This window comes from Bos grunniens, chromosome 1, assembly GCF_055505025.1.
Source record: "Bos grunniens cultivar Pamir isolate PY7600 chromosome 1, Bosgru_T2T1.0, whole genome shotgun sequence".
NCBI lineage: Eukaryota > Metazoa > Chordata > Mammalia > Artiodactyla > Bovidae > Bos > Bos grunniens.
In genome coordinates this window covers 100,082,308-100,108,674 of record NC_141165.1, presented here as the reverse complement: position 1 = coordinate 100,108,674, position 26,367 = coordinate 100,082,308, and the positions used below count along the sequence as shown (strand labels likewise).

At 38.3% G+C, this 26,367-nt stretch overlaps 1 protein-coding gene across 1 annotated transcript in view; it reads right to left on the bottom strand.

Annotated features, from left to right (window-relative positions):
• The window catches only part of BTLA (B and T lymphocyte associated), a 36,549-nt gene extending 10,484 nt beyond the window's left edge, over nucleotides 1–26,065 (bottom strand). Inside the window, exons 1-4 of the mRNA XM_086406700.1 lie at nucleotides 25,909–26,065; nucleotides 22,397–22,576; nucleotides 4,372–4,695; nucleotides 334–369 (exon numbers count right to left, since the gene is read on the bottom strand). Coding sequence (XP_086262826.1) covers nucleotides 334–369; nucleotides 4,372–4,695; nucleotides 22,397–22,484 — 448 coding nt within the window. The 5' untranslated portion in view covers nucleotides 22,485–22,576; nucleotides 25,909–26,065. The remainder of the gene's footprint in view (nucleotides 1–333; nucleotides 370–4,371; nucleotides 4,696–22,396; nucleotides 22,577–25,908) is intronic.
• Nucleotides 26,066–26,367: the final 302 nt, after the last annotated feature.

Genomic DNA, 26,367 nt, shown 5'->3' with positions numbered 1-26,367 from the left:
GTTATACATTCCTTCCTCATATCCTTGGTTTTGGGGTAAATGTGGTCAGGAGCTACTGGATCTGGGCATGAAGTAGTTTGGTAATTTAGTGCTAACAAATACTGTATTGTTCATGTGGCAGCTGCTATTTTGTTTAGGCGAGCAGCCAACTTATTACGAACAGTGACAAATTTAGCTGTCTTGGGGAGGGGAATGGATAGGAGCACAGGACTCTCCCACAACAGATAACTTAGTACAAACAAATCCACTCAATGAAGAAGATGCAACCTGTTTTACTTTCCAACCACATAACAATCTATTTCCTTGATTTTATTTGGCAAGTTTGATACTTACTTATAAGAGGATGTTCTGAATTATTTTGAGTCCGTTCTGAAACAGAAAAACAAGATAAAGAATTGAAATCGGTTGTGAAAACAACGAAGGTTCTACTCAGGTTTGTCCAAAATCAGAGCTAGTCTCTGAGAAGACATCTGTATTTACATACTAACAGAGAATTCAATAATCCAGCTGAAAGGCAGTTTGGAAAATGTGTAGATCATCACTTCGAGTTCATGGACAAAAGTCCCTGGGTTTATTTTGAGTCTTAAAGAAAGACTATAAAACACTGCTACACTTAAAATGAAAAACCAAAATGTGTATAGCACAGGGAACTCTGCTCATTGTTATGTGGCAGCCTGGATGGGAGGGAAGTTTGAGGGAGAGTGGATACATGTATATGTATGGCTGAGTCCCTTTGCTGTTCACCTGAAACTATCACAATATTGTTAATCGGCTATATTCCAATACAAAATAAAACTTAAAAAAAAAAAAGGGAGAGAGAGACTGTATAAATACAACCCAACCTTCCTCTGATTGCTTTGACTCCCTCTTTCCACCTCCTTAAGTATAAGGAAACAACTCAGCCTATAGGACTTCTTTTAGCACTTGGAATAACAAGATATACATTCAGCAGGTGCTCCAAGGGAGTATAGAATGAATGCCACGAGGAAAGAAGGCTTTTGATGATGTGGTGGGAACTAATTCTGAAAAAAAGATAGTGCTTCTCACCTTCTGCCCACTCCTACACCCCCATTCTCCTGCTAAAATCATCACCATCTGCTTTTGTGAAGCTCCTAATCAGGGACTAATTGACCAAAGGCAGATTGGAGAGAACAGAGTTGCAGGCCAGTGTATGTTTCAGTGACTGTTCTGTTGACTTTCCTCTCAAGACTTTGCAAACTGCTTTTCTTCCTTCTGGGAGATAATTGCTCTCCTGGATAACAATTGGATAAGCACCCAAACCCGGACTCTGTCACAATCCTGCTTTCACAGGGACTAATCGACCCAGGGATCAAACCTGGGTCTCCTGCATTGTAGGCAGACTCTACCGTCTGAGCCACCAGGCAACCCATTGATTTTTAACTTAAACATAAAAAGCAAAGCAGAGTCAGGCACAAAAACAGGAAAAGTTCCAATACTCCATAAGAAAGATATTTCAAGGGAAAAAATGAAAGATTTTATATCATAGCTCCAAAATTTATTTACCAAAAGCATGGTCCTGAAATATAATTTCAGAGTATATTTTTCTCCTTATATGATGCTCAGTTCATTGAGTACTCCCTGATACAGAAAGAAAATAATTTTCTTTGACACTCTTCTTGTTATGTTTGTTTTAATCACTTCACAAAAGGAAAATCCACACCCAATTCAAAGACAATTCTAAATGAGTCATTTGACTATTGTAAAGGAAGCAAGGATGATCCAAAGAAATATGGCATAGTTCCTGCTTGCCAGTGTATCATAACCCTTCATGGGATAAAAAACATTTCCCTACATATCTGTGGTACAAGGAAATCTGTGATAAATGAGAGGCAAGACCTTAAACGACACAAAAATTACTAGGAAAGAGAAGTCACTTTCTCTAGGATAAACATAGACAACTTCATAAAGAATTAGAAAATGAGTTGGGTTTGACAGGAGAGGTAGAATTTTGATAAGTGGAGGCAGATTGGTGTCAGCCCAATAGTGTAAGCACTGGGAATGCTCTGCAGGGGACTCAACTAAAGAGTGGCATTATGAAAGAAGCCTATTAGGCAAATTAAGTATGTCAGGAAGATTTTTGGCTGAAATGAACCAAAAGTGGGGATAATTAAAAGATAAGTAGTTTATACAACTAATTAGAATATTTAGAAGGGAGATAGTGAAGGTCTGACCTGATCATGAAACTCCAGGAGGAACCAATTACAGAGTGGAAGGCTGTTGACAGACAAGAGTACAGAGTCTTGGAGAATTTCTAATGGGCTCAGGAGCACGAATCATCAATGTGATAAGAAAGGGAATGATAAGAAGGTGAGAGAGTAGGAAATTAGAAGAACAGAAATCTTGAGAGGGAACTTAAAATGCCCTTCATGTCTCCTGCACTGCTCTTAGATATCCCCTCTCACTACTTCACCCTTCACACTCTTCTCCAGTCATCCCCTTGGGACATACAGTTTAGGAGGGAATGCTGCCTCCCTTCCCTCTGAAGTTAGGCCTCAAGGGAGACAGATTGTAGATCTTAATTTCAGCTCTGACTTAACATCTATCCTTCTCAAACTATTCCCAAAAATTGCAGAGGAAGAAAAGCTTCTGGACTCATTTTACCAGGCCAGTAATATCCTGATAGAAAAATAAGAAAACTAAAGGAAAAGAGTATTTCAGGGCAATATTCCTGATGGACATACATGTAAAAATCATGGTGAATGATCCTGATGCAAAGAAAACAAAGATATCATAAAAAAAGAGAAAACTACAGGCAAACATCAATGATAAACATAGATGGGAAAATCCTCACAAAAATAATAGCAAACAGAAACCAATAATACACTGAAAGGATCATATACCATGACCAAGTGGGATTTATCCCATGGATGCAAGGATGGTTCAATATCTGCAAATCAGTCAATATGATATACCACATTAACAAATTGAAGAATAAAAACCATATGCTCATTTCAATAGGTACATTAAAAGCTTTTATGAAATTCAGTGTTCACTCATGATAAAAACTGTCTGCAAAGTGTGTACAGAGGAAATACACCTCAACATAATAAAGGCTATATATGACAAGTCCACAGCTAACATCATAACCAACTGGGGGAAAGCTAAAAACATTTCCTCTAAGATCAGAAACAAGACAAAGCTGCCAATTCTCACCAATTTTATCCAATGCACTATTGGAAGTCCTAACCATAGCAATCAGACAGAAAAAGAAATAAAAGGAATTCAGATTGGAAAGGAAGTAAAACTGTCACTGTCTGTGTTGATAATACAAATTTGTTGAATTCATTTATTGGATCTAGTATAATGGTTTGTGCAGATTTTTAAGGATTTTCTAATATTCAAAATCCTGTCATCTGTGAAAAGAGATAGTTTCACTTCTTCCTTTCCAAGTTATTAATAGATGTCTTTTATTTTTCTTACCTACTTTCTCTGGCTAGAACCTCCAGTTCAATATTTAATAGAAATGGCAAAAGTAGACATCTTTGTCTTATTCCTGTTCTTGAGGGGAAAGCTTCCAATTTTTTATCATTGAGTATGATATTAGGCTCCTCTGTCCTTGAGATTCTCCAGGCAAGAATATTGGAGTGGATTGCCATTTCCTTCTCCAGGGGAACTTCCCGACCCAGGAATTGAATCCAGGTCTCCCACATTGCAGGCAGATGCTTTACCAACTGAGTTATGTGGGAAGCCCAACGATATTAGCTGTGGAATTTTCATAAACCAACTATTTTTAAATCTCTTCTGCTTTTCTCTATTTGTTTTCCATGTTTCATTCAACACAGTTTGGCCCAACATGACCTGTCCTTCCTCTGTTGTTGAGCCTATTGAGGGCCTCTGAGGAGGGACTGGGAGGCAGCGAAACCCATGAGTATTCGCAAGACTCATCAAGTAGTCAGATTGTTTGTGTGCTGATTGCCCTCTGTGCAAGCTGTGAACTATTAACAAGAGTGTAATTGTCTGAGCAGCACAAACATAAGTTCAAGGATTTATAATAAAAAAAGTCAAGGACTGATAAATATAAGAAAAAAAATTTAAGGGCAAAAAGTAAAAAGCTGTCTACTATTAAATTTGATATTCACTTTGCAATTTTTTTCTCATGATTCTGTGATAAAATTTTAGTCTTATCAAATAAATGTTATATCCCTTAGAGGCAAGACCAATGATTTTATTATATATTTTTCTCTACTCTTCACTGTCTCACTCAAAAACACACAGACACGTAGGTGACCACACATCACAATCTAGATTTCACATGAGTTCAATGTCTAACATAATCACTTGAGAATCAGAGCCCTCTTTTTCTTAAAACATAACAAAAAAAATTAGATAGTCTTGATATCTAGAACTCACCTGTCACATTAATGGTAATTGAGTGGCTTTCAATGAATCCGGATGAAGAGTTCACAAAACAGCGGTATGACCCACTGTCACTAGCAAGCACTTGATTAAAATGCAAAATAAAAACTGAAATAAGCTTCCTTTCTTCCCAACCCATAGACCCCTGGAGTCTGTCCCCAAGATGTAAACAATTGTTTCCTTCAAGCTTGCACCAGCTCACAGTAGGTCTATCAGCACAGTATTTCATAGGGCATTCCAGTTCAAATGGGTCCCCTGATGACACAACATACATGGAATATTTCTTAATGTAAAGTTGTATATCACATGACTTGTCTCCTGGAAGATAAAAGCAAAATTAAAATCAATTCTGTTTTGGAAGGACTAATATTTGCCACCTCAACAGTTTCTGTGAAAGATTTATTAAACATGATTCTATAATTTTCTCAGATAACATTTTACAGTATATTAACCCTTACTAGCAGAGTGTCTGCTATGACACATAGTAGATACATGATAAATATTTGTTAAAAAAAATTAAACAATTTTCTCAATTGTTCAATAATTTCCTCAATTTCTAAAATGTTAAGTTTATTATAAAATTATTTTATTCTAATTAGGTTTATTTTATTATCATGTAGCTACTCTAATGTGAGAGTCACTCAGTAATGTCCAACTCTATGCGACCCCATGGACTATACAGTCCGTGGAATTTGCTAGGCCAGAATACTGGAGTGGATAGCCTTTTCCTTCTCCAGGGAATCTTCCCAACCCAGGGATTGAACCCAGGTCTCCTGTATTGCAGGCAGATTCTTTACCAGCTGAGCCACAAGGGAAGCTACTCCAATAGCAGCAAATAATAATAACTTCTTGCTACTTACATTCCAGAGACTGTTCAAAACATACTACATATTTTAGTCACCTAATCCTCACAATAAAACAATATATTATTATGAATCTTGTTTTCTGCATAAGGAAACTGAGGTAATAAAGACCTTACCTAAAGTTATATTCTAATAATTAAAATAATCAAGATTTAAACTCATACTAGAGTCCATTACTCTATAATTCATTATCACTACTCTGCTGTTGTTTCTTGAGTAGTAATTACATTTTCTATTACTAGCTCAGGTATAGTTCAATAACTGGGAGACAAGAAATTTTTGTAGACAAATATTTCACTATGATAGTTGGCATTACATTTTTTTAAACTTGTGTTTCAATGGCTTTAATGACACCCACCTTGAAAATTTTCCATTCCTTTTTCTATGTAGGAGACATGCAATACAAGATAAATTTCCGAAGAGAGGATGTTTTGAAATAATTGAATTTTTTATGTTTTCCTAAGTGGGAGGAAGAGCAGTTATCCACCTCTTCTGGAATTTCTGCCTACTGACCTGACATACAGGAAATATATTTTCCTTTGTTTTGGTGGGAAGAGCAAATTTTCCTGGAAACAGGTTTTTCTATTATTTTCTCTGAGCCTTCTGTTAGTAATAGTCAGTTGCACATAAAATCTGAAGCTAAGAAAAAAATGTTTTAATTCTCTATATTATTGAATAAGTTCTGTTACCCTTATCAGGAAAGGTTATACTAGGTAACCTCAGCATCTGAAATATAATTTATAGCCAAGATATATGAAAAAGAAATTCTCTCTAAGCAAACAAATATTACAAGATTCAAAATTTATCTCATTTTTATTCACAATTCTTACAATTCCATTATTATTTCCTATTTAACCCAGAGCATAATTATGTTATATAATACAGATTAATAACTTATTATAATGATAACATTGAATCGATGATAAAATTTTATGTTTAATATTAATACCATCCAATTTTAGAAACAAATAAGTGTTCAGTCTGTTTTACAAAAATTTCATCAGAAATGGTTACTTCAAAAAATGTTTTGGCTTCCAAAGGGGCAAATTCAATTATTTAGAATGTACATTTATGTGGAAGTATCCATCTATTAATTGCTGGAGAATATTGTGTTTTTTAACTGTGTGGATCACAACAAACTGGAAAATCCTCAAAGAGATGGGAATACCGGACTACCTTTCCTGTCTCAGACATGCAGATAATACTACTCTAATGCAGAAAGTGAAGAGGAACTAAAAAGCCTCTTGATAAGGGTTAAAAGAGAGAGTGAAAAGTTGGCTTAAAACTCAACATTAAAAAAACTAAGATCATGGCATCTGGTCCCATCACATTGTAGCAAGTAGATAGGGAAAAAGTGGAAGTAGTAACAGATTTTATTTTCTTGGGCTCCAAAATCACTGCAGATGGCGACTTCAGCCATGAAATTAAAAGACACTTGCTCCTAGGAAGGAAAGTTATGATAAGCCTAGACAGCATATTAAAAAGTAGAGACATCAGTTTGCCAACAAAAGTTCATATAGTCAAAGCTATGATTTTTCCAGTAGTCATGTATGGATGTGAGAGTTGGATCATAAAGAAGGCTGAGCGCTGAAGAACTGATGCTTTCAACTTGTGCTGGAGAAGAGCCTTGGACTGCAAGGAGATCAAACCCATCAATCCTAAAGGAAATCAACCCTGAATATTCATTGGAAGGACTGATGCTGAAGCTCAAGCTCCAATACTTTGGCCACCTGATCTGAAGAGCTGACTCACTGAAAAAGATCCTGGTGCTGGGAAAGATTGAAGGCAAAAAGTAAAGAGGGCAGCAGAGGATGAGATGGTTAGATAGCATCACAGACTCAGTGGACATGAATTTGAGCAAACTCTGGGAGGTAGTGAAGGACAGGGAAGCCTGGCATGCTGCAGTCCATGGGGTGGCAAAGAGTTGAACCCGACTTAGCTACTGAACAACAACATTGTGCTTTTTAAGACTTATGCATAAAGGGAGCATGAGAAATTGCACCAGTTCATGACAACTGCTTAATCGTTTTGTCAGTTACCTCATGAGTGCATATAAATCATGAAATACTCTACTATGGGCCCAACACTGTATGGTGGTGAAACAAAATAACTGAAAGAGGCCAAGATGCCTAAGCACTATGTAGTGATTCATATCTTTTATCTTATTTTTTTCCAGTAAAGTCTTAAGAGTGTTTTCTCTCTGAGTTCCTTTTCCTACATCCTTATAGTTCTTTTTTGGCTTGGTCTTTCCCCATTTTGTACACTTCCTCAGCTTGTGGCTCAGCTGGTAAAGAATATGCCTGCAGTGCAGGAGACCTGGGTTCGATCTTGGGTTGGGAAGATCTCCTGGAGAAGGGAACAGCTACCCACTCCAGTATTCTGGCCCTTGAGAACTCCATGGACTATATGGTTCATAGGGCTGCAAAGAGTCGGACATGACTAAGTGACTTTTGCTTCAGCAACATATTCCATCCATCCTCTTTATTAATTTCCTTCAGTGACTGAAAATTATTAGATTTACAGACTTTAATAGATTCATAGTATCATAGGTTACAGTAATATAAGTATAACTGAGATTATAATCAAAATTCTTTTTTAAAGATAAAGAAGGTTGAGGACTAGTCAGGCATTGAACTGGGGGACAAATAATGGTCCTGCATTCCGTGTACCACTTTACCTAGCATAATGTTCCACTTTATTTCTATATCCTGGCCAGCATAAATATTCTCATTTTTAGCTATTTCCTATCACTCATAAATCTCTCACTGTAATTTATGCTTACATCTCATCAAACACTGCTCAAAGTTAATTGTAAACTGTTTGGGTTTTCAAGAATCAGATTGAGACAAGTGGCCTGCAGAGAACATTTAGAAAATCTTGAATATTTAGATATTTACAAGTGCTCTGAGACCACAGACAAGGTCACTTAAATACTTTTGGTTTCCAAAAATTCAGAAAAAAATAAGCAAATTCAAAGTCAAGTTTTGAGGTTATTGAAAAATTGAGGAGGAAGGGTAAAATAATTCACCAAAAGAAAGTGTTAAAAAACATTATACCTGAATGTGGTTGGAACTGCAACAAAAAAAGGGAAGAGGCCAAAAGCAGAAAGGTCAAGTGAAACCAGTCTTTCAAGAAGTCCATTCCCCTCCCTGAAGTTAATAAACTACTTCAGCCTTCTAATTTCTGTTTTCATTTTCTTGGATAAGTCGATCACAGTCTATGAAGCCTGCAACTCTGTGCCAGCATCGTGAAAAACAAGATGGTTATAGGTAAAGAGCTTTTTAACCTCAAAGAATGTATCATTTAATTGGTGAGGTAAGATTAACCATCAATGCTACTTTTCTGGAATAAATTTACTAACTACCATTTTTCAAGTTTAACTGAACTGAAAGGAAGGCTCAGAGGGAGCTTGTATGCTAGTTATTAGGGGGTATAGGAATAAATAAGACAAGGTACCTCCCTTGAAGGGGCTTGCCTTCTAATGGGAAATAGGCTTGACAGTTGGGAGAATGAATAACACTATAAAAAGGTGCAGACCTTGCTTGGGTGTGCAGAGGATTAATTTCAACTGTGACTATAGGGGCAAAGCTGAATGGAAAGTTTATATTCGAGATGAACCTTAGTGAGTGAGTAGCTTTTTGATAATCAGAGCAGTGAACAGGACAGGGGAACTATTTTAAGTCTGAGGAAGTTGAAGGGAAAAAGGTACACTATCCAGGTATCTCATGGCAGATTCAGGGAACTGATACACTCTTGGATCATGGTTTTCTGAAAATACTGATATGTAGATCACTTGTTGTTTCAGAGTAAATGGAATAAGCACTGGGGTATGGGGAGAGAAGTTTAAATGTTTATCTATCATGAGAAAACACAGAGCCTGATTCTTTTGGAATATTTATAAAGTTCATATAAATAGCTAAAAATGAGAATATTCAATTAAACCTGGTTGTTCAAATGCTAACAGATGGTGTGATATTGATAGCCACCCAGCCTCACTGGCCCTCAATTCTTTAAAAAATAAGATGAAAGGGGACTTCTCTGGTGCAGTGGTTAAAGAGTCCATGCTTCCACTGCAGAGGGCAGGGTTTCAATCCCTGGTCAGGGAACTAGGACCCTAAATGCCACATACTATGGCAAAAATAAATAAATAAAGCAGATGAAAAAATTGTACAACAACAACAGAAAATAGGAAGTCAACCTCTCCTACACACGTATATTCAACTTCACTTCTCTCAGTGAGTTACTGACGCTAAGTCTCTAAGACATCTAGGTCTCTCATTCTACTACAGGGTTACCTTTCCATTTGGGCCTCACAGATGGCTTGGTGGTAAAGAATCTACCTAGCAAGCTGCAGACTAGACTTTGATTCCTGGGTCAGGAAAATCCCCTTGAGAAGGAAATGGCAACCCATTCCAGTATTCTTGCCTGGGAAATCCCATGGACAGAGGGGCCTGGAGGGCTACAGTTCATGGGGTTGCAAAGAGCCAGACACGACTTGGCAACTAAACAGCAACAATAATCACCCTTCCATTTAGCTACTGGACTATCACCCAATGCTAGTAGCACTGATGAGCATCCTGACTAGTTCCAGGATTCCATGACTGTGGGCTTGGGAGGAGTGCATAAAGTGGGTTAGAAGTGGAAATGAGCTAGCTGTTAGCCCAGACCACATCAATGACCTGCAATGGAATAATAGAAACACCACTGTGGTTCTTGTATGTTATCAGAAGGATGAAGATCATTGGCTGTCACACTGAGTAGCATAGGAATTTTTCTTGAGTGGAGGGTAAAAAAACAGATGGAGACTTGTGAACAGGCATTAAAATTCATCAAGGGTATTCCCTCTAGAAAAAGACGTTAACACTGTCTACCTGCCTGAAACTAAAATGGATGTTTGCAGTCAGGAATAATGCACTGAAGTAAATGATACAATTCTAATTTTCCATCTAACAAGCATGTTGACACTTTTTTGCTGCTTTTCCTGAATTCTTAATATGTATAACCATTTTATGGGCTTCCCTGGTGGCTCAGATGGTAAAGAATCTGCCGGGAATGCGGGACACCTGGATTCTATCCCTGGGTTGGGAAGATCTCCTGGAGAAGGGCATAGCAGCCCACCCCAGGATTCTTGCCTGGAGACTCACTATGGACAGAGAAGCCTGGTGGGCTACAGTCCATGGGGTCACAAAGAGTCAGATACGACTGAACGACTAAGCACAACACAGCACATAATCATTTTATGATGCTCAGGATATCCAAAGCTGTTCCTAAGGGATTTGTCTTGTCAAACATCTTCTGAAAAAGAATAAAGATCACAGTTGCTTTTGGCTGGATTTATCAGTCAATATTAGTTATTGTTTCTGCTGTTTCCTCAAATATTTATATCTAATGGGTGGGACATTTTCAATGCTAAAAATAATTAAAATAAATGCATGCAGTGAATGATGAAACCTCTACTATCTCCAGGCTCTCATAGGATGAAGTATCCCTTTTTAAGTCACTATAGGTTTAGGACGCCTCTCCTTTTAAAAATTCTCATGAAAACTGCTCCTGCATTATTACAGAATATATATTCCATGGCTAGGGTATACCTAGTATAATTGATGCCCAGAGTGCATCATTTTTAACAACCTTTTTTTTTTCTATATTCAGAAATAATCATGAAATGAAACATATAATAAAATGGCCAGAAAAGAAACTGACTTTTTTTGTCATTAAACTTCATATATAAAGCAATGCAGGGACTGCCCTGGCAGTCCAGTAGTTAAGACTCTGTATTTCCAATGCAGGGGGCACAAGTTTGATCCCCACTGGGGGAACTAAGATCCCACATACCACATGGCTAAAAAATTTATTAAAAAAAAAAAAAACAAAGAAAGTTTTAAAATATCTGAAAAAGAGAATGCAAAAAAAGGAAAAGTGCATAGGTATTTATTTAATACTTTTATATGTATCTAAACAGTGTGAGGCCTGGCATGCTGCAATTCATGAGGTTGCAAAGAGTCGGACACGACTGAGCGACTGAACTGAACTGAACTGAAACAGTGTAAACTTGGATCCTTTAGTTGTAGCCTGATATTGTGGTTTATATAAGTAATTTTCCAGTTTTTAAAGTTTTTAAAGTTCTGTAAAAAATATAATATAAACAATTACTATACTGTACCACTACTACTATCATAAAGTTTTATTTTCTTGATTCATTCTTTAATTTTAAAACAACACTTTAAAGATTATAAAATATAAATCTATAACTATATAGCTATTAGTCAATAAAGCATTTCAATTTAAAACATTTCAGATATAAACTTTAGTTCATGCATGAAAAAATATTGCACCTCACAGCCTGTGTTTTGTTTCATTGTTTTGAATTTTAAACAAATATTCAAAATATTTACATGGAACAAAAGAAATGGAACTTTACATTGTGTTTCCTTGTCTCTGTAATCACTATGATATTATTGCTTATTTAAAATCTACTGATTTAATGCAGAAATATGTAGTACTACAGGGGTTTGAGACACAAACCATGCCTAAAGCAAGCTCAAGTAATTCTGAACATTATGAATTTACTCTTGAAGTGAACATGCCTGTGTGCATGCTAAGTCGATTCAGTTATGTCCTACTCTTTGTGACTCCATGGACTGTAGCCCACCAGACTCCTCTGTTCATGGGTTACTCCAGGCAAGAATACTGGGATTCTTACAGGGTTGCTATGCCCTACTCCAGGGGATCTTTCCAACCCAGAGATTGAACCCCATAGCTCCTGCACCTCCTGCATTGCAGATGGGGTCTTTACTACTGAGCCACCAGGGAAGCCCATACATAGCTGAATTTGTATGTGTGCAGGGCCAACTCTCTAACAGGGATGTTTTCTAAGTTAACTTTCATGTAGATGCAATATTTATCAAAGGGAAAGTACTGAAAAATGTACTCATTTGAAACTTACATACATATTACTGAAACTCAGGAGTAACCATAGTAATTATTTAGAACTTAGACCAAAATATTTGGGTGTGGAGGAAATATTTTATCACTGATATTGTTCAGAATTGCTGGTATGTGGTCATTAAAAGTAGACTGACTTTTGTTCTTTGTTTTAAAACTCTGTACAGATAATGTACTCCCTTATTGCTCATGTCCCAGGAGTGTGGACATCACACTGTTCATGATTATTTAGTAATGGAACAGTTTCTAGTGCTAAGGGGATACAGAAAGAGCTTCACTTGGCTCTTCAGTTTTCCAATATGATTTTTTTTCTTTAAATTTTGACAAGATATAATCTCTCAGAATTTTCAGATCTCTTAGAGGGAGAAAGCCTTTCTGTCTGGACTATCAGAGAAAACTTCAAGGAGGAGGTTGAATCTTCTCTGCCTCCAAATCTTACCCTAGGGCAGTTCTGGTGCCCTTTCCATTATTGCAGTATAATATCACTGTCTACCTAATCACATGGCTGGAGCCTGGGTGCCATCCTTGTCTCCTGCCCCATTCTATCAGCCACCAAGTTAAGTTAATTCAGCATAAAAAATATCTTTTGAATTTGTTTTTATGCCACTGCCTTAATTTGGGTCTCATTCTACTTCATGAGGATTATTGTCACAGCTTAACAACTAGCCTTCTGCATTCCAAACGTGACCTTTTTCCCCTTCCGCAACCAAATTCATTCTCCACATTACTGTCACAGTTTATATTCTTAAAATTTAAAGTCAATTGCACGATTTTTTTTTTTTGCCTGAAACCCCATAGAGAGTCTTCAGTACCTACTTAAAAATGTCCAGCCTTCATCAAATGGCATTTATCCCCTGCTTCTTTATGCGAACTTATTCCCCTCCCTTACACAACACACTCTAGTAACCCACATCCACTTGATGCCACACCAAATGCCCCATGCTATTTTGCGTGACATGCCTAACTGTATTATACTTAAATAAGTGTTTATGCTTCGGTCTTCTGATCTTCCCATCTTCCCAGGGATGGCAAAAGGAGATCTTCTGCTTCCCAAGGATAGCAAAAGGAGATGGCCTTAGAAAAAGTATGAAAGTGAGAAGCAGGATGTACCCTGAGACTGAACAGAGAGAGCTTCATGAAGAGAAAAATCCCCTGCTCACAACTCTATGCTGTCTGTGCACTAAGGACACAGAACAGACACAGCTGAGTCCTCAGAGTGTGCGTGCTTAGTCCCTCAGTCCTGTCCAACTCTGCAGCCTCATGGACTGTAGCCCACCAGGCTCCTCTGTCCATGGAATTCTTCAGGCAAGAACACTGGAGTGGATTGCCATTCCCTTCTCCAGGCGATCTTCCCAACCCAGGGATCAAACCCAGGTCTCCTGCATTGCAGACAGATTCTTTACCATCTGAGCTACCAGGGAAGCCCTGAATCCTTTGGTATGTGGACTCAAAATGTCAAGGTGAAGGATATATGCATCTCAACATATGCTTTAGTGGTTATAACCTAAGCATGAAAGAAAAACTAGATCTTATAAGTATGTAGTGTAGAAAGGCCTGATTTATGTCCATTTGGGGTGAAACTCAAAATATTTAAGAAATGACACTCTGTGGTCATCCAGATACCTAGACCAACCAATTAGAGAGGCATGCCAACCACAAAAAACTGGATGGCCCAATATCTTCCAGCTAAGCAAGCCTAGCCACAGGTGTAAATACCATAAGGGGCGGAAGAGAGTAAGTAATCTGTAAAACTCAATAACAACTAAGAAAAAAAGAGGTTTATGGTTATGAATCTTAAATGAAATACAGTTATTTCTTATTTTTAAAGATTATATACCTTGATTATAACTATTCCCATGAGGAAAACCCCGACAGATTTTAACCTCTCTATTGAAAAAATTTTACATTTATGGAAAATTCAAAATAGTTACATTCACTGAAATAAATGAATGACAGTAAAATGACAGTAATGAAGCCTGAGTACCTTAATTTGACCTAAGGTGGTATTAGAGTTGACCATAAATATGTACATAAATAATTTTTTTAAAAGCTAAAATGACTGTGACAAGTATGTGTGCATGCTAAGTCACTTCAGTCGTGTCCGACTCTTTGCGACTCTGTGGACTGTAGCTGGCTAGGCTTCTCTGTCCATGGGATTATCCAGCCAAGAATACTGAAGTGGGTTCCCATGCCCTTCTCCAGGGGATCTTCTCAACCCAGGGATCAAGCTCAAGTCTCTTATGTCTCCTGCATTGGCAAGCAGGTTCTTTACTACTAACATCACCTGGGAAGCCCATGACACTTATAATATGCCAATAATTTTCCCTTACATGAACCAGGATTTTAGCTTCTATCAGAAGGTACTATGGTAGAAAAACAACTAACAAAAACTTCAGATATGTGATGGGGAGGCCTCAGAAGAAGATTAGTCTTCAGACTCAGGAAGAAACAGGCCTTCAGAGGATGCTGGTAGTATGATCTTTCTTGCTTTAGAGTGCAGAGGGGTGGAGCAGAGAGATGGGTACTAATAAGGAAGGGAAACAGGTGCCTCTCCCTTGCAAACTGGTGTGGTTTAGGGGGTCCCATGACACAGTGACTTGAGCATGTTGTTGTTTTTTAGCAGTTAAGTCCAACTCTTTTGCAACCTCATGGACTGCAGCCCACCAGGCTCCTCTGTCCGTGAGATTTCCCAGGCAAGAATACTGGAGTGGGTTGTCATTTCCTCCTCCAGGACTTAGGGCATAGCAAGGCCAATCCACACATAGCAACAGCTGCCATGTAATTACACATCAAAGATCCTGGAAAGACATCCACCCAGACAGCCTTAAGGAATCTCATGCACAGCATCAGGAAGCCCACATGACCTACTTCCCATCACAAGCTGGCTCACAAAACCAGAAATGTGGTGACTTGCGATGAAGGGAGGGGAATTCCATTGCATGCAGAAACCACTAATTTAATGTGGTATTATGTAGTGTTGATTAAACTTATTATTTTAACTCTGTGGTAAACAGACCCATACCACAAGTCAGATATTTCTAGAAGTGCTGGGAATATCTGGGGAAATTTGAATAAGGGTGATGCACATATCCATTGTTAAAATCAGAAACTCTATTTTAAAGGATGATCTTTGTTAATGGAAAACCCTGCGGCTTGATTTCAGGGACGCAATGAAGATTTGCTTATCTCAGTTCCCATGGTGAGATGAAAGATTCACACATTTTTACCTGACAAACAAGATGTAATATAATAGAGGTCACAGACATAGAAGTAGTATGAAAAAATAGTTCAAGATTTTTTCCCTTTTCTGTGCATATTGTCTGATACTGGTTGCCTTAGGGATAGGCAATCCGTCCTTGTCTAAACACAAATACACCACACATAGTCACACACAGACTTAGAAGATGTAAAATTCCTTTAGCAAAAATGGAACTGGAAAGAATGAACTTCACCCCAAGAATACGTACGGTATGAATTCATATTTATTCCCTTTACTTAAAAACCAAAGACCATGAAATGAATAGAGAGAATTTTCACACTCATTTTCTATTACTATATTCTTCTTAAAATCTTCTTAAAATGGTATGTGAAAACTTTAAGTTTGCTTTCATGTGGTATTTATAGACCACATTTTGAAACAATTTCTTCTAGGGCTAGAATTTCTCATAATGTGATGTGATTACTTTGGAGAATAGTTTGAAGTCTATCTCTTTAATTCAGTCGTATTGAGCAATCTAAGATTTTAAGCCATATAGCTCTTGGTTTTATCTAGTTTGCCAGAATTCTGAAATTTTTTTGACTTGATACAGTCATTCTAGTATCTGCCACAGCTTTGTCAAACAGCAAAGTATACAAAGTGCCTGCACTATTTCCTTTTCCTGAGATATTAAAGAATAGGACAAGCAGAGAACTTCAGTGATCATCAGGTCAGATAGTTTATCACATTTGGAAAATCAACCTTCAGAATCACTGCCTCATCTTCATTGCCACTTGCCCACAATTGCATCATATTTCACATTATCAAAGTACTATGAACCCATCCTAGGTGCTCCCAACAGAAGGAAAACAGGGATATGACTAATATTTTTGAGTTCTTATTATGTACCATACATAGTTTCTTTTGATCCTCAAAGCAATTTTATAAGGTAGTTATAGTATATATTATTATCTTTATCTTAAGTGGGAGAAACCAAGTGTAGAGAAGTGAAGCCACTTACTTAAGGTCCCCAGCTGGCGGGAGTCAGAGCCAGGACTGGGACTTGAACCCAGGCCTGGCTAGCTCCAAGGCACAAGCTCTTATCTAGAAGAGTAGCTGTGAAAGCACATGGGAACGCACAGGAAGGTCGTTGGCACTGTGGCTGGTTCACAACACATAATAATAAGTGCCAGGCATTACTATTTTTTGGATAGGATGAATTCGGCGAAGTGACACAGCAGTTGAGTAATTGTCCAAGGGCACAAGGCCTGTGGGCAGCAGAGGCCAGGTGGAAACCCACAGTGCCTGCCCCAAGTGCCTCTGCTCTGAACATTCACTTCCAACTGCTTTTGGAGATCAGCAGTGATCTGTATATTCACCAGCCAAATAAACGTAATAGAGATAGAAAAAGGGCTCTATTCCATAGAAAAATGTCCTTCTATGTGTGTGTTAGTCACTCAGTCGTGTCCAACTCCTTGTGACCCCACGGACTATAGCTTGCCAGGCTACCCCTGTCCATGGAATTCTCCAGGCAAGAATACTGGAGTGGGTAGCCATTTCCTCCTTCAGGGGATCTTCCCAAGCCAGGGATCAAACTAAGGTCTCCTGTATTGCAGGCAGATTCTTTACCGTCTATATGAGACATGAAATTCTTCAGAATTATACTAATGAAGAAGGCCAGTCTTGGTCAAAACTAGGAAGTAAAAAAAAAACTTTGTTCTGGGTGCTTTCTCATGCTTTCTCTGAGTATTTCTTCATTACATTTCCACCAAGTAACAAATGACCTCCCTGTGACTCCGCCCTACTGGTCATGTCTTTGTCTCCCCAGGCCAGAGGATTCACTCCAGTCTTGCAGAGTTCTGCCTGTCCTATATGATGAAGATGAGTATCTGGTGGAGAGTGTGTTAGCCAGTGTGTAATCACCTCTCTGGAATAGCATAAGTGTCTAGCCAGTTCAATAGACCCTACAGAAAAATGATTCTTGTTGACAATTTAGAGGATAGTTCTGGGCAAGGAAGACTCTGGCATAGCTGGGCCAATCCTTCAGAGATGCTAGGCCTTCCACCTTGCTCACAGTGACCTTAGGGAAAAAAGCAGGACAGGAAAAGCCTAGAGCATACCTTAGAAGCTGTGAACAGTAGCATTCAAGAGAACCTTAGGCATTTTATAAGAAACCAACCTGAGTATTTCTAAATATTGCCTTCAGTGTTTGAGTGGCTATGTATGATGTTCAGAGTAACCATCCTTCCATTTTGTGCTATTGGAAGGACACAAGGCAAGTCCGTCTCTACTTCTTTTGTAGATACTTCCTCACCTTCCTAAGATATTCTACTACTGAGATTCATTGGTATTCTCAAAGCCCTAGAAGATACTTAGCATTATCAGTGTGGGCAGAAACCGCCAGTGGTCCTCCAATATTAATTCTCCTAATATCACAGAACAAAAAGAAATAGGATAATCACCACCCAGCTAGAATCTAAATGTCCCAGCCCTCCTCATAGCCACTTCTGGGCAATGGGTTGTTTGTGATATATTCAAGTTCCATGTTATGCTTATAAATGTGGTTATCAGGAATGAGAAAAGAAGTTAGAGAGCTCTACCAGACAAACCTAATGTTTCCCCATGACTGTCTAGATGGCCCCTCTATCACTCTCCTTGTCTGTGTTTAATGTGAACCTCATATGGTACATGTTTAGATTCTGTGCATACTAACACGATTCCCTTGCACATGTACACAGGCAAACAAATAATTTCTTCCATTGAGAAGCATGGAAATCAGAGTCCATAACCAAGGAGATAATGATATCAAGAGTTGTTTATAGTGACTTCTCTGATGGTCCAGAAGCTAAGACTCCATCCTCCCAAAGCAGGGGGCCCGAGTTCCATCCCTAGTCATGGAATAGATCTCACATGTGTGTGCTCAGTTGCTCAGTGGTATCTGACTCTTTGAGACCCCCATGGACTGTAGCCCACCAGCTCCTCTCTCCTGTCCATGGGATTTCCCTTCTCCAGGGGATCTTCCTGACCCAGGGATCAAACCTGCATCCCTGCATTGGCAGGCAGATTATTTACCACTGCACCACCTGGGGAGCTCCAGATCACACAAGCCACAACTAAAAAGAAAAAGACCCCACAAGCTGCAACTAAAGCCAGCTCAGCCAAATACATAAATAATAGTTTTTGGTAAAAAGAGTTGTATATAGACAAGTTTTTGTAAACCTCAAATGAGAGATGATCTCCCAATACTGCTTTAAGGAGACTATCAGGCTAATAAAGTTTTGTACTAAATGGGGGAAAAAAGAAAACTAAACCATTATCAGTAAACGTACACAGCACTTACTGTGTAATTTTAGCAAATAAACTTCAAGTACTATTTTAACAGTTTCACAGAATTAATTCACTTACTACTAACAACATCCCTATAAGTTCAATATCATTGTTGTCCCCATCATTTAGATGAGGAAAGAGAACCAGAGAGGTTATAATCAGAGAAGCAGTAAATGGCAGAGATGGGAGAGTAATCTAGTAATCTGGAATGATCCTACCTGCTCTATCATTGCCTTTCCAAGAAAAAAAGCAAGATTGGTTTCATTTTTGAACCTGGTTACAAATGCCTGTGAATATTTTTCTTTCAACAACTCTAAAATGTAAGTAAAGGTGAAATTCACAAATGATGGAAATTAAGTTGGAAAGTCTCAGAGAAGTAAGATAAACTGACTTCAATATTACAATAGAGGAAATTTTGATAGTGGGACAGAGGAAGTAATAATTAATTAAAGAGTTCAGTGTTAGAAAAGTCTATTCAAGGCTGTGATTAACACAGGAATTAGTCTTTTCAAACCTTAATCCAGGAAATCCTGTAGCTGCAGAATGTATTCCTAGACATTTACATATAAGTCAGTCATATCTTATAGCAGGCACTTTAGTGATAACAATATACAGGCATTTGGCAGAAGGTTAAGCTCTATTTCTGGCATAAAACATGTGTATTTCAAGAGGAACAAATAAGCATATCCAGATAAATAAGTCTGATAAAGACACTGTGTTACAAAACCAGCATATGAAGGAATGAGAGATTCCAAGCACTTTTTGCCCCAGCGTTTCTGCTCTGACCCAAGGATATGGTCTGCTCATACTGGGGAAACACAATCTGGGAGGGAGGTGGAGTACAGATTCAAGATTTCCTCCTGCCTTTATTCAGAACGTGTATAGTCTACACAGTAGCCAGACATTAACTGCAGTGCTGCTGGCTGCTTGATGCTGGAATCCTTGGTTGATGCTCAAATTGAATAAGTTGAGCATCAAGTGGTCCAGGGCCTCTCAGCTGGAGTCACTCACTGAAGATGGGGCAGGCTACTGACAAGAGCATCTCCACTTGGAGCCTTGTTCTTGCCAGCATAATCAGCCCATCTGTCCATGTATATATGCTAACACTTCTATTACTTTCATTCAGACAGAAATCATATGCCAGATACAAAGGGACAAAGCTCCCCCTAACTTTTTTTGAGAAACACAAAATGCAAGCAAGAATTCTTTCACTATGAAGGAGGACCTTCAACAGGAAGTTTGTAGAGAACATTACCTTTTTCACAACCTTATTATTGATGCAGCCACATTCCTAAGAAGATATACACATACCTCACATTGCTTTGAAGTGGAAAGGAAACATTATTTTAAAACTATTCTTAAAGACTTTGAAACTTTGTGCCTGTGTAAAGAATTCAGTAACTGCATCACAGGAAATCCCTAAGATATAAAGGTTAAACTAAATGAGGTTTAAAGGAATAGAGTCATCAGCTGTCAGGAGTACAAATCTCACCAGCCTATATCGTTGTTATTCAGTCACTGAGTAGTGTCCTACTCTTTGTGACCCCATGGACGGCAGCACGCCAGGCTTCCCTATCCTTCACTATCTCCCTGAGTTTGCTCAAACTCATATCCACTGAGTCTAGTGCCACCTGGGAAACCCCTCAACAACCTATATCCCTAATTTAATTCAAGTAATGCTGCAATCCAAAAACATATATAAGCTATCTGGCTAATCCTTTGTCCAAGGCTTTCTGTTTTATTGTTCAAATAATTCGAGTCACTATACTTTGGGCTAAATATTTTGTACAATATACTTCATTTATTCATTCTATTTTTAGCTTCAAAACCTCAACTATTTTAAATGATAATGTTAAAACTTGTTTCCCATTTATTTGAATATTCTGTGGGTTGTTTGGTATAAAGAATATTAGCAAAAATAGCATTAATGTTTGTGGTTTAGTCACTAAGTTGTGTCCAACTCTTATCAAACTTTTATTGTGTGAGTTTACTATGCTATGCACTTTACCTTTTGTATCTGTAGTCTTCACAATAGCCCCATAATTTAGGTAAATTATTATTATCTCTGTTTTACAAGTGAGGAAACTAAGTATAAGAGAGGATAAGAAACTAAATCAAGGTCATGCAGAAAATGGCAGAGCCAGTCAATGAACCCAGTGCTGACACATATTGAAAGGAGGAGCAGAGTTGAACTCCCTGTGTGATACAGCACTGCACATCCTTCAAACTTCTCTTTAATAATATTTAAACCTCAGTTGTAACTAAAGTGAAAAATACAGCCGGCCATCTAAACTTTTCATCAGCACAACACCAGCTTTGTTGTTGTTGTGCTCAGTTGTGTCCGACTCTTTTGCGACTCCGTGGACTGTAGCCCACCAGGCTCCTCCATCCATGGCATTCTCCAGACAAGAATACTGGAGTGGGTTGCCATTTCTTCCTCTAGGGAATCTTCTTGACCCAGGGATTGAATCTGAGTCTCCTGCATTGCAGGTGGATTCTTTACCACTGCACACTTGGGAAGCCCCTTAATACCAAATACTTACACACATAAAAACGCTTAAGAGAAGGGGATTTTTTAATTTTGCAGCTGTTTGTGTGCCATCCTGGTATCGTGAAGACAAATTCCAAAACACAGTTTCAGAACTGAAGATGACATGCTAAAGGATTTCAGTGACCATATTTTCTGATTTGAAACTTATAAGAGTATGTGCTTGTGGGGATAAGGCAGGCTATTCGAAACCAGGAAATTAAGAACGTCTGTTGTCTTTCATAGCCCCTCCCTCTTTATAATATATGCGCATCTCTGACAAAGTAAAGGAGCAAGTGAACTCATCACTTTTTCACTTGTATAAAATTTTTGCAAAACTGGCCAAACATCAATGCAGATTTTAAGCTGTTTTCTATATCACATGACACCTTTTACCTTCAATATAATAAAAGCAGCGACAGAATGCACTGATCCCATATTTCTCAGCATTGTCTCATTCAGTATTCTCAAGGCACATGCCCCATGAAGCAATTAAGGAGATTTTATTTAGCCATATGCCTGCAACACAGGAAACCCAGGTTCAATTCCTGGGTCTGGAAGATCCTCTAGAAAAGGAAACGGCAACCACTCCAGTATTCTTGCCCAGAGAACCCCATGGGCAGAGGAGCCTGGCAAGCTACTGTACATGAGGTTGCAAGAGTCAGACATGACTTAGCGACTAAACCACCATTCCAGAGTAACCATGGAGTCATGTATAATCCCAGTTATCCAACACCTAACGAACACTCCTTTAGTCTCAGTTTGAAAAGAAGAAGCTATTTATTCACCAACAGCATAGCATCCAGAACACTTTTACTAGTATAGTGATAAATTTGTACTGAACTATTTATAGCATTTGCCCAGTTCTCTGTTCTTACGATTAGAATATGTTTTTAAGAAAACCAGCCAAACTCTGACTTAAATACTGTTTTCTAATTTGGTCTATATATGTTTTTAAGAAAACCAGCCAAACTCTGACTTAAATACTGTTTTCTAATTTGGTCTATGTTCTTTCTACCATGTCTTCAGTGAGCAAATCCAACTCCTTGATTTCATCTACCATTATCCACTAAGCATAAACACTATATCCTACTAAGATCAGCAAGGGAGAACATTGCTTCCAACATCCCCTGAGAAATATATAAGAAGTCGGTGTCTTACCATTGATACTCCAAATGCCTACATGAGGAATTAGGAAGAAGCCCCAGAACAATTTCCCAGTTCCAAGCACGGTGAGTGATGCCTTCATTTCCTGTTTATATCAGGGATGTTCAGGTAGAAAGCTTCCCTTTCTCCCCTGAATCTTTCAGAGTTGGATCAGGTTATCTGCTTCAATGACATCTATAAAATAAATAAAGAGAGAGGAGGTGGGAGAGGACAGTAAGAAGAGCCCAAATATTTTGTGAAACAAAACAAAGACTAGGTGGTACTCTGTTCTGTGGTTTTTGCTTCTTGTCAAATTGACTGTTCAGTTTCAAATGCTTCGATCCGTAAAGCAGCTCAGTCCTTAAATACACCTTTTGTGTCAGCCTTTTTGCCCCACATTGGGGTTTTTCTCATTCAAAGTTCAGTGAAATGAACAATTAAATTCTAAAGAAATTTATATTGGTGAAATATTTAGGTTGAGATTTTAATCAAACCAAGGTCAGAAAATTCATGGTAAAAACTACCTATGATAAGTATATATTTCCCCCCTTTTGACAGTTTGTGATTTTGAAACTTCTTTTATGTTAGAAATTTTAGATTTATCTTCCCAAACATCATGTCATAAAAAGATGAGAATGCTTCTTGTCATTAGGCCAGTGGAGATTCATCTGAGGTTATGCAAAAAAATGAGTGATAAGAAACCCTGCCTCAACAAAGGAAGGAAAGGCAACTGTCTTCAGTCTGTAGATAAATATCAATGGGATGAGATCATCATTAGTATTGGCTACATGTTTTCTCTAAATATGCAAGTTTTGAGCTAAATAACATCTTGAATATCAACTAAAGGAAACTTCCAATTTCAACATTCTTCATATGGCTACTATCTGAATTAAATAGAATAGAAACAATAAAGGAAGAAATGGAAAAGTTCAAGATCAGATAGCTCAGGATCAATGTGGAACCATTTTTGTCAACTCCACTTCTAATAATAGAAGATAGTTAAATTCACTCATTTGAGATTCCAAGTTAAAAATCTAGATTTGTGACATATGTGGTCATTGACAAAAGTTGATGTTGTAAGTCTTTGTCTGAGAGGCTGGTGATTTTCTTCCAAGGCCAAATTTCATGACTTTAAGTACTTAAGGTTAAAGGTTAACTTAAGAGCTTCCCTGGTGGCTCAGACAGTAAAGAATCTGCCTGCCATGCAATAGATGCAGGTTCAGTTCCTGGGTTGGGAAGATCCCCTGGAGAAGGAAATGGCAACCCATTCCAGGATTCTGTCCTGGGAAATCCCACGGACAGAGGAACCTTGGACAACAGGGGTTGCAAAGAGTCTGACATGACTTAGTGGCTAAATCACCAATACTGAGGTTAAAAGACAGTTATCATGTATTCACTGATTCAGATAGACACTGTGAATGGCTGGAGGCCCAAAGATGAAAAATCACTTTTCCTGATTTTAAAGAGCTCAGTCAACCAGCACTGCACTTTCCTCATATCAGCCTTTACGGTTGAGACTTAAATATTCAGGCATTTCAACCACCACACTGTAACCCAGAGAAACTACATGTAGCTTCTTAGTACTTCCATTACTGGAGTAAACATCCTGCAAAATATTTATGTAATGTTTACACAGCTTTCTTCCCCATGCTTAAGGTGGAATACAAATGACCTGTAACAGCAGAGGGAAGCTCATTGTGCCTTTAAAATTGTCCCAGAGGTCAAAAGACGTAAGCCACAAGGCCAAGGATCTCAGAATATTATCCCAAATCAGAAAGAAGTTCTAAAAATGTTGTTTATCTCAGCTAAAACCTTCATGAGTCCCTAAAGATTTTTTCATATAAAAATGTCTATGCTAATTAGATAAAATTTGGAAAAAAATTATGTAACACCTAATGTATTTTTAAAAAGATATCTATTTGTGACTTTTATCAGAATGACTGGCTCTTTGTACCTCCAGAGCTGGAGTCTTTAGAGCCAAATATTCATGTTTTAAAGAAATCTCTATTTTAAAGGTGATTCTGATATAACCAGTTTGGATAAATATTTGTAAACCAATTATAAGTTATCAGGGAGCATGGACTTTTGAGTCACAAGACTTGCTGTCAAATCTTTGCCACTTACTAGCTGCAGATTCTCTAATACATTTCCCAGATTCTGAGAGCCTGCGGTAGACACAGACACACCACTCAGATTTCTTTTCAAGGACAGATTTGCTCTTAAGAGAGAGCATCCAGGTGTATACTCCTCCAGGATCTGCTCAGCTGAGATTCCCCTTGTACAAGCTCATGCTTTCCCATAACAGCCTGCATCCAGTGATGGAACAAGGAAAGTGTATAAATGGCCAGCCATATTGACTCCACATGGGATGCTGATGGCCAATACTTGACTGAGAGCTCCCAGCTGACACAGCTAAGATTACGTCAGGCTTACAGTTTGACGTCTTTCTCTGCCCGATCTCCCTTCCACCACCTTTCTTTCACAGATGTTGATCTGTAGTCTATTTTGATGTCTGCTTCCAGAGAACTAAATCTGTTCTACATCTCCATTTTCTGTTCTTAGAACACAGATGGTAATATCTGTTATGTTGGCTAACTGAGGTAATGTATGCAAAGTGATCAGTAACTTGTATCAATAATTATTTCTGAACCAAAGATAGGTGTTCCTTTGGACAAGATGAATACCAGTAAGCCCTGTATTAATAAAATGGTGGAACAAGTTGAAAATGCTTATTTGCTAATAGCAGTCATCGTTGCACAGAGAATGGGACTGAAAAGCTTTGATTAGAGGAGAAGAAATGTAACAGCTTAAAGAAGGTCTGAATTCCAGAAATTTTACAAGGATGGATCAGCTTCATAAAGAGGCCACAGAAATGAAAGGCAAAAAGAACTAGAGGCTTGAGAACAGGAGATGTAAAAAGGGTCTCTCTACTGGGCCTGTCCCTCAGGGAAAGAGCTGTAATCCTCCAAAAGCCTGGAAGAGGTCAAAGTATAGTAGTTGTGTATTCACAGCATGACTGGAGGGCTGGATGGGTAAACAAGGCAGGGGTCACTTACTGACAGTGGAATACAGAAAAGGATCACAGTTATTGCCACCACTCCTGAGATGGGCAAGAATGCTGACTTGATATCAAGCTCCTCCCCTTGGCTCTTTAAAGTGTCCATTTGATGAGAGAACCAGTCTCATACTATGAGGTGGATGGTATAAAATACCTTTGGCTGCAAAAGATTGAAGATGCTTTGGGGAAAAAAAATTCCTTGCAATCAAAAAGTATATATACATGCAATACACCCAAACACCCTGCTCTCCTTACTTCTGTATTGGTAGACTTAAAATGTATTCTGATTCTGTTATTTACTAGATGTGTGTCCTTTGACAAGTTACTTAATTCTGAATCTATTATCTCTTTGAGTCCCATTATTTCCTCTGTAAAGCAGGAATCATTAGACTTACCTGGAACCTTGTCATGAAGTATTCAATAAGAGACAAAAATAGTAACATATTTTAACAAACATGAAACCACTTACCATAGCCACAGGAGCACAAAACTAGGATCCTGATAATTGTGTTTTCCTTTCTTTCCTCCCACTCAGATGAATTGTATAGATTGCTTAGGTCTTGTTTACTTGTATCCTTGAAGCATGGGCAGGGAGAGAGAAGACTTCTCCTTAGGCACCTGTGTGTGCTATATTTGTATATGCTTCTATTTTTATGCCATTTTGTATGTTTATTTCATTGTTTTTGTCAGGAAACCAGTTTATGCATGCATCATTGCTCTGCAAAATTGTTTCATCTTCTGCTTTTGTGGGCGTGCACATGCTTTGATGTGCCTGCAGCTTCAGATCTCAGCAAAATGTTAGGGTCTGAAGCCATGAACTTGTTCTTCCAGGAGGGACTAGGGGGTTTACATGGAAAAGACAGGTGGCATACCTTGTAGATTTACAAATATAAGGGTTGTAATTGACTAAAAGCCCCAGGTTCTGCAC